Source organism: Lutra lutra, chromosome 9, assembly GCF_902655055.1.
Source record: "Lutra lutra chromosome 9, mLutLut1.2, whole genome shotgun sequence".
NCBI lineage: Eukaryota > Metazoa > Chordata > Mammalia > Carnivora > Mustelidae > Lutra > Lutra lutra.
The window spans coordinates 96,797,445-96,812,582 of NC_062286.1; the positions used below are offsets into that span (position 1 = coordinate 96,797,445).

Here is a 15,138-nt window from a genome sequence, read left to right on the forward strand (position 1 = left end):
ACTTCATGGAAGAAGGTTTTATCAGTGTGAAAAGTTCATGAATTTTGAGCCCATGGATAGAACAGCAATGTCTCTGAAGCAATACTAATATAAAAGACTATAGAACTAAAAAAAGACACTGCATGAACTGTGCTTAGGTCTGAGGACGTTGAAGTGTGTCACGTTTAGCCCTGGATTGCTAGATAAGCCCAATAAGAGGCCAAGTGAGTTTTATCTAAAACAGTTGCATTTTATTTAAATCTTGCTCCCCACTGCACCTCTTTTATAATAGATTTTTATGATCATTTGTCTAGTTGACGCCCTGGTATATTTGCTATGTTTGACTAGGGTTTCCTACATGGAGAATGACATAAAGACTTGTTTGATGTAGTCTTGCTCACATCTCTCAGTTTTCCACCCGATACCACCACAGACTCTCTAAGCTCACAGTGTGCATCTCTGTTCACTGTGTAGCCGGTGTCAGGGATATGGGCAGGGGAAACCACAAGTCTCCCTCTAGGGTACTTCCTAGACAAAGAGAGAAGGACTACAAATGTGAAGTTCTGCCTTCACATCCCCCTGTCCAATTTTGGGCATGAAGCAATATTTTCAACCAAAGAAACCATTCATTGGTGATCCCAGAGTTTACATCTGGAGGTTAGGTAAAACCAAAAATACACTTTAGATTTGGGGGTTTAACCATAAATAAAGACTTAAAATCCCAGAAAAAAAAAAGAATGAAATGTGGTAGTAATCTTCCAAGATCAATGACTCCCACAGGTTTGAGGGTAGCCCCAGATCCCTCTGCAGTAACTGAATATTTCTGGTAGCTCACTCTATGTATAGCCCAAGAGAGCAGACCTGGGGAGGTACTGTTTGTGCTTGGCACTTAAGGGTAAGAGCTTCATTTTATAGCTCCTTTTTGCACCTGTTGAATGGGTTCCTCCCCGCCCCACCCCATATCCACTACCCCTTCTCTCCCTCCCTCTTCCTACAGCATCATTTTTCCATCCTTAACTGCTACCTAAGGACCGTTATCCAGTGCACACAGACCCAGGGTAACTTGTAATAGTGAAGTCAAATGCTTATGTTTTTCCCTGCAGTAGGGCAACATTTTTCATCTCTTATTTTCCTTGGCCAGATGGAAGATGTCATTCAGGGAACCCCAGGTGTTTTGAAGATGAAAAGGAAGGTAGGGGGCCTGGCTCAGTGCTTATTAACCACAGAGAGAATTTGGTTCACTTCACGAAATAGTAAAATAATGGCACAGGAGAGACAATGACTCTTAATGAATTCATGTGAGTAAAGTGTAAGGTGGCCAGTCCACGGACATGCAGTCCCGAGGCCTCCTTCTGGAAGAGACAAAACAAAACAATTGTTTTCTATTACTACACAGTATTTACCTCCTTCTCCTGAAGCACACAGGGCTGCTCCAATTTCATATCCAATGCCAGGATTGCCTCTGTCTGAGTGCCTTGGCTCCCATTTAATTTAAATAAGGTGGGTGATATCTGACACTGGAGTCCACAGTCTGGCTTGAGGTAGGACTAATCTCAGGTGCTCCCTCAACCAGGTGAACGGTTCCATCTCCAACTCTGCTTTCAGAAACTCTCTCCCTAAGGAGCCAGGAGGCCCCCACCCTCATATCCCACAGGGCTGAACATCTTCAGCTTTCAAATACCACCTTTCAGACCAAAGTCCCATGGAAAGCATCATCCGCCTGGAAAATAAAACAGCCTCCCAGGCCCTATTGGGAGTGGGGGGAGGAAACAGAAAAACTACGGAAATAAATCCCAGAGGCTGCCTCTAATCCTGGACAGGTGGCACCCTGGCACAAGTGCACTGAAATCACTTTCTTCCTAGGCTGCTGAGAGCTGGATCCCTTTCCCAGAAAGACCAACACCCCTCAATCTGGAGGGGAAGGCGTCCTGGGGGTGGAGCCTGAAGCCCAGAGCGAGAGGTCTGTGACCTCCCGCGAAGTCGTGCTATCGGCCTTCGGTCGGCGTATCTAATGTAAACGCTGTTTCACACATAAATAACGTGCCACATCTGGCCCTTCGGTTTTATGGCGTCTTAGCGACCAAGCAATTTATAGATGGCGACCTTGTTAACCAGCAGCCGAGCTCTTCAGGGACTGCAGTGTCCAAGGCACCGCCGGGGCCGAAGAAGGGCAAGAGAGTGGAGACTCCCGGGGTCCCAATCTCCAGCTCAGAGGGGCGCTAAGGAGAGGGAACCTACCCGCCCTTTTGGGGGGTGAGGGCCACGGCAAGGTGGTAGCCCCCTCCCCCAAGCCGGCCATGTGGCAGCTGAAAGAGCCATCGAAGCCCGAGTGTGTTTGCGCTCATACCCAATTTATTACCGCTGAACATATGGCCAATATTTTGACTCACGTCAGTCGGGCAAGGAAAACAAACAGAGCGCGCGCGGCGCGAGGGAACGGCCCCCTCCGCGGAGGCTGCGCGGCCGCCGCGGGGCCCAGAGCCCGGAGGGTGGGGCCGCCGGGCGGGGAGTTGGGGCCGGGAGGGGGGAGAGCTCGCCGGCCGGCCGCGCCGCGCCACTGCCGGAGCGCCAGCCACTCCGCGGCTCGGGATAAAGAGCAGCCGGGGACCCGCACGCTCGCCGAGCCGCGAACCAGCAGCGCGGCCGCGCTCCAGGTAAGCAAGCCTCCTGCTGGCGCGCGGGGCCGGCGCACTGGGGGTGCGAGGAACGCGGCGGAGCCCGCGAGCCGTAGTGGAGCCAGCTTCGCCCCTCGCTGTCAGGCGCTGGCCTTCGCTGCCGCCGGGGATCGGGACGCTCCCCAGGCACGGTCCCTGTGGCGGGCGAGGGGAGAGGTGTCTCCGGGCACTGCCATCCTCGCCAAGCTGTGCCAGGCTTTGGGTCCTCTGCGCGCCCTCTGGAGCGCCCCTCCCTCTCGCTGCGCCCGACTCGGCTGGGTCCCCTAGCCGCGGAGTCCGGAAGCAGCAGGTGGGCAAGTGCTGGGCGTCTGAGGTCCTCCTCCGGTTCTGGGGGGCAGGGGCAATCGGGGAGGGGCCGGCCCCGCCCGTCGCGCCCGCGGACAGGAAAAGTTTTACCTGCCGCCGGGGCCAGGTGCTCCCGCCGTCGCGCGCTTTCCCGAGGGGTCGCGGAAATGGGTCTGCGCTGAGGGGTTGGGCAGGTGCGGGGCCCGGAGGAGGGTAGGAGGAGGGCAGCGGTGTTGTTCCCGGCCCCGCCCCGGAGGGCGCGCTGTGGAGGAGGGGCGCTTGGAGGGGGGCTGGTCCGGGTAGGTGGAGGGCTAGATAAAGACGCGCCTTGAAACGCGGCGTAGTTGTCTTGGCGGCGCCGGGGAGTGGGAGGAGGAGCGGGCGCGCCGGGCGCCTCACCAGCCCCCTCCCCACTGCCGGGTGCCGGATGCTCCAGGGCTGCCCTGGCTGTTCTAAGGGAGGGCGCGCCTCTGCACCCACCTCCGCCTGGTGAGTCTCCCCTGTGCGCCGTGGGTGCTCGGGACTGGGAGCTAAGTCCGAGGTAGAAGTCCCGAAGGTAATTTAGAGGTGGCGCCTAGTAGAGAAAGAGATTCTCCTCCCGCGGAACCGGGCCTCGAGGTGGAGGGGCTGTGAGCAGGAGTAGGGTAAGTGGCGGGAGTCGCAGGCAGGAAGGTCCAGGGCTGGGGGGCCAAGCAGTGGTCGGGGGTCGCGGCGGAAGGCAGACTAAGCTCGGACTTTAAGGGGGCGAGTGTCGCCCGGGCCGCGCCGGGCACCAGACAGTTCACATTTGCGTCAGTAGAGATCGCCAGAGGATCAGAAATGAACCTCGGTGGGGTCTGCTGAGGTCCCGGTTTCCCAGGGGCGCCCCCTCCGCTCCAGCCCCTTTCCCCAGCCACAGGCGAACACCGAAAGGAGCAAGGAGCCCTTTGGCGCACCTCCCGGGCCTTCTCCACGCTGGTGGCCTTGGGGGTAGAAAGGGAACGTTGCGTCTGAAGGAGGGTCGCAGACCTCTGGTGTTCAAGACTGGAGACCTGAGAGGAAGATCCCCAGGACCCCCTCCCTCTAGTGCCTGAGGGCCCTCGCAGGTCGGTTCCTCGTCCCTCCCGGCCCCAGCCCTTCTCAGCGCAGGCGAGAACTTGGCTTCCCCGAGCAGGCGACGACTACATTTCACATCAGCCCGCCTGACCCAGCGTTAAGTGCTGAATACTAACTGGTTAGAAGAGGCCGGTTGGTGTTCGAAGTCTTGTGGTAATGATTTTGTCACGTGCTAAGAAGTAAATTCAGATAAGAACATGCTTTCAGCCCCGTGTTTCCTTGAGAAACCCAAATCTTCTGCATTGAAATCGCCCTTATCGGGGGAAGGTCGGGCTTGGCTGGATGAACGTTCCTGAAGGCAACACTGACGCTGCGTAATCTCATTGTAACATATTTAATCATCAGTGCAGCGCGAACGAATAAAGCAAAGGGGTTCGCCCTGGGGGGACGTGGCGTTTGGTTCCCGCAATAAACCAGTGACAATGGATTGGCTGGGACAGGCTCATTTGGCCCAAGGGGAGCTTAGAGCCGCATTTTTAAAGAAAACATTGGAGGGAGGCCGGTTCCATTTTGTAATGTGCCCGGAGCCACATTTCGTGTTCAATTTAACATCCATGAAAGTTAACGGCTTTTCTCGCCTTTTATTTTATTGGAAGCATTTCAAAGATCTCATTAAAGTGCATTTATCAAAGTCCTAACATATGTCCGCGGGTCTTACGCCCAAACAATGAGGCTGATTAATAGGAAGAGAAATCCTAATTTCTATTACAATTTTTGTCCTCAGGAGATAGTTGCCTTCCTCTCTCTCTCTCTCTCTTTTCTTTTCTTTCTTTCCTTTTTTTTTTTTCTCAGATAATTGGGAAAGTGTTGTATATTTCACCTTGGGGAAAAAAGGATAGGGGAAGGTAGTTCACTGAGATGACAGCAGCTGCACCCGCAATTAATTGCAGGAGAACATCCAGGCTCCAGGTGCCAAGATCAGGTCTTCTCTCCGTGGTTTTCTCAGAGTGGCTGCGGAGGAGGGGAGGAGGGACTTTCCCCCAGACACAGAATCTGAGCTCCTTCTCTGAGCCTGGAAAACTTGTCTGCCAACACCTTCTTTTTTTTTTTTTTTAAGATTTTATTTATTTATTTGACAGACAGAGATCACAGTAGGCAGAGAGGAGGCAGGCAGAGAGAGGGAAGGGAAGCAGGCTCCCTGCTGAGCAGAGAGCCCGATGCGGGACTCGATCCCAGGACCCCGAGATCACGACCTGAGCGAAGGCAGCGGCTAAAACCCACTGAGCCACCCAGGCGCCCCTGCCCAACACCTTCTTGGTGACTTGGAAGGATTTGTCCTTCTGGGAGGCACACACTCATTCTTCCCCTTCTGGGGTCAATTTTAAGGTTTAACACAGGATTAGTCAAAGAAAGGGAAAAAAACTCACCTTATACTTGAACCCCAAGTGGACTAGATTTTCTTTCCATTCACGCTAGCCCTCACTTTCTGGTCCATCTGGTCCAATGGCTGTGGTTCTCTTCTGCCAGAGATTTTGCCCCTGTCATGGTCTAGCCTCAGAAAGTTGCACACCTGCAGAGCTTAGGCCTCCCCAACACAGGCTGCAAGGAGTCACTTTCTTTCTCCCGGGAGCAGAAGGCATGCCAGTCGGTGCTTGGACCCACCGGAGACAAGCCTGACTTTCAGTTTTCTGGTTAGGAAAGGTCCCTGATTGGGGTGGTACCCTGGGCCACACTCCTTGACTTCTTTCATCCGGAGGTCAGAGCTGACACCTGCTTCCTGAAGCCCCTGTTCCAGTACCTGGTATCGGAGTCGCCATCCTGCCGCTTTGGAGGTGCGCATCTTAAAGGTGCAATCTTTATCACCAGCTCAGGGACCAGACTGGGCGACATTTTCCTTCCTTCCCCATTGATTTCGAGTGCACGCCATGCTCCGAGTCTCCAACCCGCGATAAAATAAACCTTCCCCCTCCGACAAAACCTTTGTGTCCTCGCGGCTAATCCTCGCCGGAGCAGGAAGGTGCAACGCGCTTTGTTTCGGGAGTGAATGAAGACAAACGCTTGCACCTTGGCGCTAACCAGACAATAAATTAATCCACTTGAATGTTGTTATCCGAGATGGGATGTGCGGGGGACTGAGAGCTCAGCCACATACTGTACAAGGAAAGGAGTTTCTTTTCAACCTCTTTTCTTTCCAAAATAAGAAGAAGAAAAAAAGAATGAAGTCAAACAAATCGGTGTTTCCAAATAAAGGGGAAAGGCCTTGTATTTTATGATTGGAGGCGTTTTTGTGGGTGGGAAGGGCAAGGGGTGCCACTTAGGGCTGAGGACGCTTTAGGTTCCATCAAGGCCACCCCCCCCCCCTTTGGAGCTGGCCTGCAAGGCGCTCCCCCAGGACTTTTTCTGCCCTAAACTCCCCAGGAGGACGCACCTAACCAGCAAGGTTTCACCAGCCCGAAAAGGGAAGGATGTGAGCAGGGCGCCTCCCAAGAGGCCCTCAAGCCCAGAACAGAGATGGAGAGGTGTGGGGGCGGGGCCGAATGCCGCCCCAGCACTCCCACTTTATCCACCCGCGCTCAAGCCGGGCCCCAGTGCGTGGGGTGTGCCCAGGCCCTCTCCTCACTTTCCAAAAGTATCTTCCTTTCTTTCCTTGTTTGCTGCCGTTCGGACCTCACCCCTCCCCCAACAGGGGGGCGTAAAGCCGCGGTGTGGGGAAACTGAAAAGCTGGGAGGCAGGAGCACCAGGGCCGCCCCCTTGCTCGGAGTTCAGAAAAGGCGCTCGTATTTGAGCTACCTGGGAAAGTAAACAGGTAAACACTGGGTCGACTTGGAGGGCCACTTGTCCTGGAGTGGGGCCACTTAGCGTGTGTACATTCACCTCCCCTCATGGGCCTCCGGCGATTGTTCAGCTTCCCCGCCGCCCTCTCCAGCCGCCTGCGCTTCAGTCCCTCCGGAACCCAGAGCTGCAGAGGAGCTTAGCCGCCTGAGAAGCCTCCCAAAAGAGGTTCCCTCTAGACTCCGGGAGAACGATGCGCTGTCCTCTTCTCCTCCACCTCCCCTCTGGGCCTGCAACTCCCTTTGGACCCATACTAAACGTGGGAAGAAGGAATACGGAGTTCGTGTTTTGTATGGCACCTGGAACCCCATCTTTGAGAATAAAGACCAGGGACGGGGAACCTCTAGCTGCTCCGATGACCCTGGCAGGGATGCTAGGTTGTGTTGTACACCAAAGACAGCCAGACTTATCTCAGGCCTAGAATATGCTGCGATCAGACTTCAGGCGTCCATTTCCACCTGCCCAAGTTTTCAGCAGCACAAGGCCGGTGGCAGAACGCTCACGAGCTCCACCCCCCACCGCCGCTGCCTGCAGAACTTAAAGCCCCAACCCAAACAAGATGGAACCAGGACATTGTCTTCTCCTGGCTGCTAGATGGAACCTGGAGAGAATTTACTAGAGTCCGGAGCGGAGGGAGATTAGAGCACATCCAGGCAGAGTTGAAACTAGTGGAAGGCGACACTGTTTGTTTAAAACCGACAGGGTGGGGATGGTGGCGGAGACATCAATAAAGAATTCTAGAGATGGGGCAGGGCACAGAGTTGGGTCTACAGCTTTCTGGACGCGCGGAATCTCGCCAAACTGGAGATCTCAGCTGGAAAAGACTGGGCTGTCGTGCTCCCAGAGAGACCCTCTTGAGGAGTCCTCGGAATGCAATCACCTGTTTAATATTTGTGTGGAAAGGTGTGTTTGGTTGTAGTCCCCCGGCTCTTCCCGGCCGCATGAAATTGGGAAGAACTTGGAGCGTGCTTGGCAGAGGACTTGCCACTGGCCGCCAGCTGGTCCCACGCCGGCCTCCCAGCATCCACAGGCCACTCCTGGGGGACTTGCATTTTATGATCTTCCTCTAACAAGCAGAGTTTCTCCCCTTCAATTATGAGCCTCCCAGCGGTCTCCCTGCGCCTTTTCAATTGCAAATGTCAGCGCTTTGGAAGCGGTCGCGGGAACCACACGGGCAATGAAGCGATGGGGAAAATGGACTGGTGAGGTCTCAGGAGAGAGACCCTGAGCTCAGTGGACCCCGCTCCACTGGGTGCAGAGCGCGGCGACTGGAGGCCAGGTGGAGGCTCTTGAGACCAAGAGAAGGAAGGAAAAAATGCAACCCCAAGTCCAGGAGATGGCTGAGGGAGCTGATACCCAGGCGTGGGTGCCTGGTGTGTGGCCGCACAAGTGCTCCTGGAAGGGGACACTGTGACCTGAGGTGTTGGTCTAGCTAGTGGGGACCAAAGGACAGGCACAGTGGGGAATGAAGCTGGTAATGAACTGGGGGCCTCCTTCTACAGGCGCCATGGTCAGCTCTCCCTCTCCTTGATGAATTTCCAGAAGTCTGGAAATTCTGTCTTTCCTACAGACAACTGTAGGAAAATTTGTCTCTCAGGTGCTATGCCCACTGAGGAGGCTCCCAGGGAGAGGGGAGGGGCCCAAATCAGCAAGGCAGGCCGATTAGATCTGGAGAGAAAGGCCCTGTACTTTGGGAAAGGGAGGGGAGACCTTGTGCATGGAGCTATGTGGTTCCAAGGTAAGGAAAAGAACAAACTCTGAGAAGGCATCTGGAGGTGATTCCTTCCCCCATCAAAGATGGGTCTGAGGTTATGCAAAAAGGGACACATCTTGCCAAAAGACAATTTTTCATCCAGCCCAAGAACTGATCTGTCCCAACCAGACTCCTTTCTGGCCCTTCCCCACCCCTGGAGCCTGGTCCCCCAGATTCCGCGCCCCCCGCTTGGGGGAGAGGAATAAGAGGAGGGACCACAGGAGGGACTTTTCTGCAAGGCTTGGGTTGAGGAACTTTTTCTCGCCAGTTATTTATTTTGCAGTGGACTAACAATGGCTGGGGACGGCCCAGCCTGTCCCTGTTTCCAAACTCTACCCCCCCACACACTCCTGGAGAACCAACGTCCCTCCTCCGACAGGACAGGGCAGGGAGCTCCCACGTGAAAGGAGGAAGGGGGAGGCAATGGGGAGAGAGGCTGAGAAAGACAGAGACTGGAGAGAGAAGAAAAAAGCACGAAAAGTAATGAGTTCGAGGAACACGATTCAAACCAGTTTCTAATTCTTGCAGGGAAAAAAAGAGGAAGGAGGGGGAGAAAGGAAAAAAGAAAAAGTAGGAGGAGAAAGAGAGGAATGGGGAGCGTCGACATGAAGGGGTTTCCTTAATATTGTGGACGGATTCAGAAATGAATGAAGAGATAGTCCATTGAAAAGGGTTGAACGCCATGACAACTAGGAAACAGCCTAGATTTATTCCAAACAGTTAGGACACGTTGAAAGAGAGCGTCAATCATGTATTATTTCGCCACTGAAATAAATGCAAAAACCGAGCCGGGACAAAGGCTTCCAACGGGAGCGGGACATTTGTCTACATTTCGCTCATTGTCCGCAGCTTAGCAATCGGTTTGTATTTGTGTTTGCCCGGGTCCGACCACCCAGGACGCGCCGACGAGGGGCTCGCTCTAACCTGGGCCATTGTCACCCACGTCACATACTGGGGGCGAGGCAGCCAGGGCTGCAGAAAGCCGCCGAGCGGCTCGGGGAGAGGCGCCCTCACCGGGCGCTGGCAACCCGGGGGTGGCAGGGGCGCGGCGGCGGTCGCAGCTGCGCGCGGAGAGAACCGAGCGCCGGCGCGCTTCGTTGCCGGCACTGGGGCTGCCGCGGCTAAGACCAGAGGGGAGGGCGAGACCCGGACCCCCGCGTGCGGCCTTTTCTGCTCCTCCCCGCCACCATCCCCCACCCCCCCCCCCCCCCCCCCGACCCCCCCCCGGCAAAGCAACTTCCTGACGCTTTTCAGGGACGGACGGGAGCATCAGGTAGCAAACCTTCCCCTCACCCACTACCCCCCCCCACCAAAAAAGAAAGAGAGAAAGAAAAGGAAGGAAGGAAGGAAGGAAGGGAGGGAAAAACTGGAAAGAAGGGCAGAAGTACAGCTTGGACTTCTCCCCAGCGCCTAGGAAAGTTCAGTTCCCAGGCTGGCGAGAGGTTGGGAACCTCACACAATCCTAATGCAAGCTGGGATCCTGGAGCAAGTGCTCCGATCGCACCCCTGGAGCAATCAAAAGGAGACGAAATTTAAGGTTTTGCTTTGGAGAGGAAAACTCCAAGGAAAACAGCACCATCCGCCTGGCATGCGACCCCCCTCCCCTGCGGTTTTCGGGGTCCTCACCCGGGCTGGATGCAGCTCCCCTGACCCCCACTCTACCCCTCCCCTCTTCCTCCCGCCGCCCCTCCGCTGCTAGGAGGCCGAAGAGGGAGGGGGGGCTGGAGAGTGAGGCATAATAAGGGGCAGGAAGGGCGCCGGGCCGTCTGTCCTTTCCTCCACCCAAAGAACGCGGCCCGCGGAGCCCAGAAGCTAAGGGGCTGCGGACCGAACCCGGCCCAAGTTCGAGTCCCCCCCCCACACTCCTCCCCTTCCACTTCCCTTCCCTTCCCCTGCTGCCCGCAAAGCAGCAAGTGAACTGCGCTGTGCTCCCCGGCCGCTTAGAAATGGAAGGGGGTTGGGGAGAGAGATAGGCGGAGTGAAGGAAATAAATAAGTCTTTAGCAAATAAAGAGTGGCTGGAGGGGGGTGGGGTCGTTTGGTGGTGGCTCCGGCCGGCCCGAGCCCATCCCTCTCCTGGGTTTCGGGCTCTTTCGGCGTTAACTAGAATCAATTACTTGCCTTGTCATTTCTAGTACTCATCCTTAAGCCTCAACCAAAATATTGACCTAGGAGGCTTACAGAAGTTGGGCTCTTGCCATTTGAACCGGATCTTGTTTAGGGAACCACCAGCGATGAGGAGGAGAGATTTCCGCGGCTCAGCCTTCGCCCCCTCCCCCTTTTCCAAAGGCGCCACAAATCGCCAATTTTCCGGCTTGCTGGGGGCGGGCGCACTGGGGCGGGGAGGTAGGAACCGGTGAATGTTAAGGAGGATTTTTTTTGTTCTTGTTGTTCCTCTTGGTTTCTGTTTTGTTTTCTCTCCTCCTCCCCCGCTTTTTTAAAGATGCAATTTCTTAAAACGGCCTTTTCAAGTGTGTGGACTCTCGAGCGACGCGGTGGTCCTTTGTATGTAAATACTGGGTAAAAAAGGCTCGCCCGGTCTTTGCAATTAATTGACACGTTACACCTCTCATCTTGCTCTAGAGGGCCGTTGGCTGGGAGCGCGGAGCTCCCCAAAACCCACAATTTCACATCTGCAAATACTGTCTTCATCCACTTGACTTCCAAGACCCGCCCACACGTGTCCAACCTTTGCGTTTTAATGTCTCCCCCCCTTTTTTTTTCCACCCTTCTCTCGCTCCCTCTCTCGCTCCCCCTCCCTCCCTCTCAGTTTCCCTCCCTCTCAGTTTCCCTCCCTCTTTTTCTCCCCCTCTTCTCCCCCCCCTCTCCCCAGGTTCGTGAGTGGAGCCCAGCCTTATATGGACTGATCGCTCGGGCAATGGCCCATTTTTTCCTCGCCACCAGCCGCCACCGCGCGCCGAGCGGCCGCCGGAGCCCGAGCTGACGCCTCCTTGGCACCCCTCCTGGAGTTACAAACTAGGGCCCGACCCGCCGCGCTCGGCGCTCAGGCTGCCCATTCCCTGCGTCCATTTCCGCGTGGTTTCAGAGAAGACACAAGAGCTGCGTTTGGGCTCCCCCCCCCTCCCCTTCCTTATAGTTTCTTTCTCTTTTTTAAAATAATAATTATCTCAATTATTAAAGCCCACCCCCTCCTCCCCTTCCCCTTTCCCTCCCCCCATACCCCCTCCCCGCCCCAACTGGGGAGCTCCACGAATTGACCAAGTGAAGCTACAACTTTGCGGCATAAATTGCGGGGTCCCGAGCCATGTCGCTGACCAACACAAAGACGGGGTTTTCGGTCAAGGACATCTTGGACCTGCCGGACACCAACGATGAGGAGGGTTCGGTGGCCGAAGGGCCGGAGGAGGAGAGCGAGGGGCCAGAGCCCGCCAAGAGGGCCGGGCCGCTAGGGCAGGGCACCCTGGACACCGTGCAGAGCCTGCCCCTGAAGAACCCCTTCTACGACAGCAGCGACAACCCCTATACGCGCTGGCTGGCCAGCACGGAGGGCCTCCAGTACTCCCGTAAGTAGCGAAACTTGGCCGCTGCGGCCCTGGCGCCTCTCATCCTGTGGCCGCAGCCCGGGCTGGAAGCTGGGAGAGAGAGGGAAAGGAGCCATTTAAACTCGATCCCTTGCCTGCTCCTCTAGAAAAATGTTTAACACTTGTTAATAATGCCCTAACTCTTTCCTCCTTTTCAACCACCCCCCCCCCCACCCCGTACCGGAAAAAGACTTGGTCTTAGATATTTTTTCAAAGCAAGAAATTAGGAAAACGAGGGGGAGGGGAATACCTCCCAAGGGCTGCTTACAGATGTCAACCCAGGACTGATGGCTCCGGTCGGAAGCCCCCCACCCCCCTCACCCCGACAGCCGGGAGGGACTGGCCTGGAGCACTGGAGCGAACTAGCAAGCCTCGGGGTACGGGTAGAAGGTGGGGGAGGCTCCCGGTAGCTCGGGTATAAATAGCTCACCCTGCCCCCTGCACGATCATAGAGGACGCTTTGTGCAGTGCGGAGGGTGTCGAGAAAGTCCGAAAGCAAAAACGAAAGCCCCCAAAAACCTGCCTTAAATGGCCGAGCCGATCAATGCCGGGATTGTGGGGTTTTTCTTTTAAAAATCTGCCCACGTCCCTCCAGAGAGGAAACTGCTTAAGGGGGCCGGAGCCCTTAACCCGCGATGATCTTCTCTGCGCTCCACTACCCCCAAATACGCACCCACACTGTGCGAACCCCTAGAAACGCGAGCCTGGAGCCCCCATTCCTGTTGCTTCTCCTTTTTCCGCTGGGGGAAACCAACGGTTTTGCTGCGCATGGAGCAGGGCTGGGGTCAAGGCGAAGGCAGTGGGGCCGGGCTGCCCGGAGGGCGCACGGAGTATCCGGGGCGCGCAGGGTCTGGCCCCGCCGGCGCGCGGCCTCCAGGCGCCTGACGCGCTTCTCTCTCCCCCAGTGCACGGGCTGGCGGCCGGCGGGGCGCCCCAAGATTCAAGCTCCAAGTCCCCGGAGCCTTCGGCCGACGAATCACCGGACAATGACAAGGAGACCCCAGGCGGCGGGGGGGACGCGGGCAAGAAGCGGAAGCGGCGGGTGCTCTTCTCCAAGGCGCAGACCTATGAGCTGGAGCGGCGCTTCCGGCAGCAGCGGTACCTGTCAGCGCCCGAGCGGGAGCACCTAGCCAGCCTCATACGCCTCACGCCCACGCAGGTCAAGATCTGGTTCCAGAACCACCGCTACAAGATGAAGCGTGCCCGGGCCGAGAAAGGTATGGAGGTGACGCCCCTACCCTCGCCGCGCCGGGTGGCCGTGCCCGTTTTGGTCAGGGACGGCAAACCGTGCCACGCGCTCAAAGCCCAGGACCTGGCAGCCGCCACTTTCCAGGCGGGCATCCCCTTTTCGGCCTACAGCGCGCAGTCTCTGCAGCACATGCAGTACAACGCCCAGTACAGCTCGGCCAGCACCCCCCAGTACCCGACAGCACACCCCCTGGTCCAGGCCCAGCAGTGGACTTGGTGAACGCCGCCCCTCTGAGACTCGCGGCCCTAGGCCCAGGCCCCACCCCGGCGGCGGCGGCAGCGAGGAGGACTCGGTCCTTACGGTGGCTATTATTATTATTATTATAATTATTACTGTGGAGTCGAGTTGACTCTTGGCTCCACTGTGGAGGCGCCGGGAGGTTGCCTGCGTCTCCTTGGAGTGGCAGATTCCATCCACCCATCTCTGCCCCATCCATCCCTCTCTCCTTTTGAACCTTTGGAGAGGGCTGAACTATAAGCCGTGTTTACAGAATGTTTGCGCAGCTTTGCTTCTTTGCCTCTCCCCGGGGGGACCAAATCGTCCCCGTTAACGTCCTCACTTGAGAACGAGAAAAAGACCAACACACCCTCCACCCTGCCCCGCTTTTGTGAATTTTGTAAAATATGTTTGTGTGAGTAGCGATATTGTCAGCCGTCTTCTTCTAAAGCAAGTGGAGAACACTTTAAAAATATAAAGAAATTTTCTCCTTTTTTTTTTATAAGAAAATGCTAAATATTTATGGCCCTGTAAACGTTCTGACAACTGGTGGCAGATTTCGCTTTCGTTGTAAATATCGGTGGTGATTGTTGCCAAAATGATCTTGGGTCTGGGGGGCCTGTTCTCCCTCCGGGCCCAATACCTTTCTTTGTGGGGATTTTGTTTGTTTGTTTGTTTGCTTATGTTTGGTCACCCCCTGCTTTCTTTTCCTTTTATATTTTGTTCAGTGCAAACATTTCTCAAATATGAAAAAGGAAAAAATGTGTAGGCGAGAAGCCTCCTGTCCCACCTCCGGGTCCTGAGCCCTGGAACTTGGAGCTCAGCGGTTCCTTGCGGTTCCCCTAGAGCGCCGGGCGCTGAAAGCTTTCGATTTTTTTAAATAAGAATTTTAATAAAAATCCTGTGTTTAAAAAAACCAAGCCCGACGCTCCCGTTTGTCTTACTTTGTCGCCCTGCGCCGGGCCTGAGGCCTGGGGCAAGGACCCCGGCCTGGCCGCTAGCAGCGATCTCACTCGATCTTCCCTGCGGGGTCTGGAACGAGGGGCGCCGGGGACGCTGGAGAGGCTCTCCGAACAGGCCTAGCTCGGGCGGGCCAGCCATGCTCTGTGCCTTGGATTCCCGGCTGGGGCAGGAGCGGTTGGCCTCGGGCCTTTGAGCTGTCCACCCGAAGCCCGAGGTCGCCCGCCCTCTCTCGGGCCTTTCCCTAGGCCTCGAGCGCTGTGTGGCAGCATTCTGGCTTCGGGAGGAAAAGTGACTTTGGAAAATGCCAAGGCGAAGGGAGCAAACCCCCCTTGCTCGCCCAAATCTATGAGTGGCTCCTTCAGCCTGAGAAGCTGTTGAAGCCACTACAGTCGATGACTTTCACTTTGTTGCATTTGATTTACCTCGCTTGGAGAAGGGGGGTGGGGAGGCTGAGGTTGAGACTGGTCGACTTTCTCTCTACTCCCCACCCCCTTTGCAAAACCCACGGTCTAGAGGCGGCCTAGGAGACCGCTCTGAGACCAGGGGCAAAACAGAGGGAGAGGCGAGTTTCGGGGTGCTTGAAGCTTTGACAATGGTGTGACTTGCGGG

The 15,138-nt window shown here is 56.0% G+C and overlaps 1 protein-coding gene across 3 annotated transcripts; it reads left to right on the top strand.

Annotated features, from left to right (window-relative positions):
- Window positions 1-2,513: 2,513 nt before the first annotated feature.
- Window positions 2,514-14,420, top strand: NKX2-2 (NK2 homeobox 2). 3 transcript variants are annotated; one of them, XM_047747076.1, is made up of 3 exons: window positions 2,514-2,633; window positions 11,393-12,083; window positions 13,007-14,420. In XM_047747076.1, exons 2-3 carry the CDS (start codon window positions 11,825-11,827, stop codon window positions 13,567-13,569), a joined length of 822 nt encoding a protein of 273 aa, XP_047603032.1. In that variant the 5' UTR covers window positions 2,514-2,633; window positions 11,393-11,824; the 3' UTR covers window positions 13,570-14,420. The 3 variants fall into 3 exon arrangements, with proteins under 3 accessions (XP_047603032.1, XP_047603033.1, XP_047603031.1); XM_047747077.1 differs by lacking the exon at window positions 2,514-2,633 and adding an exon at window positions 2,679-2,943; XM_047747075.1 differs by lacking the exon at window positions 2,514-2,633 and adding an exon at window positions 3,220-3,428.
- Window positions 14,421-15,138: the final 718 nt, after the last annotated feature.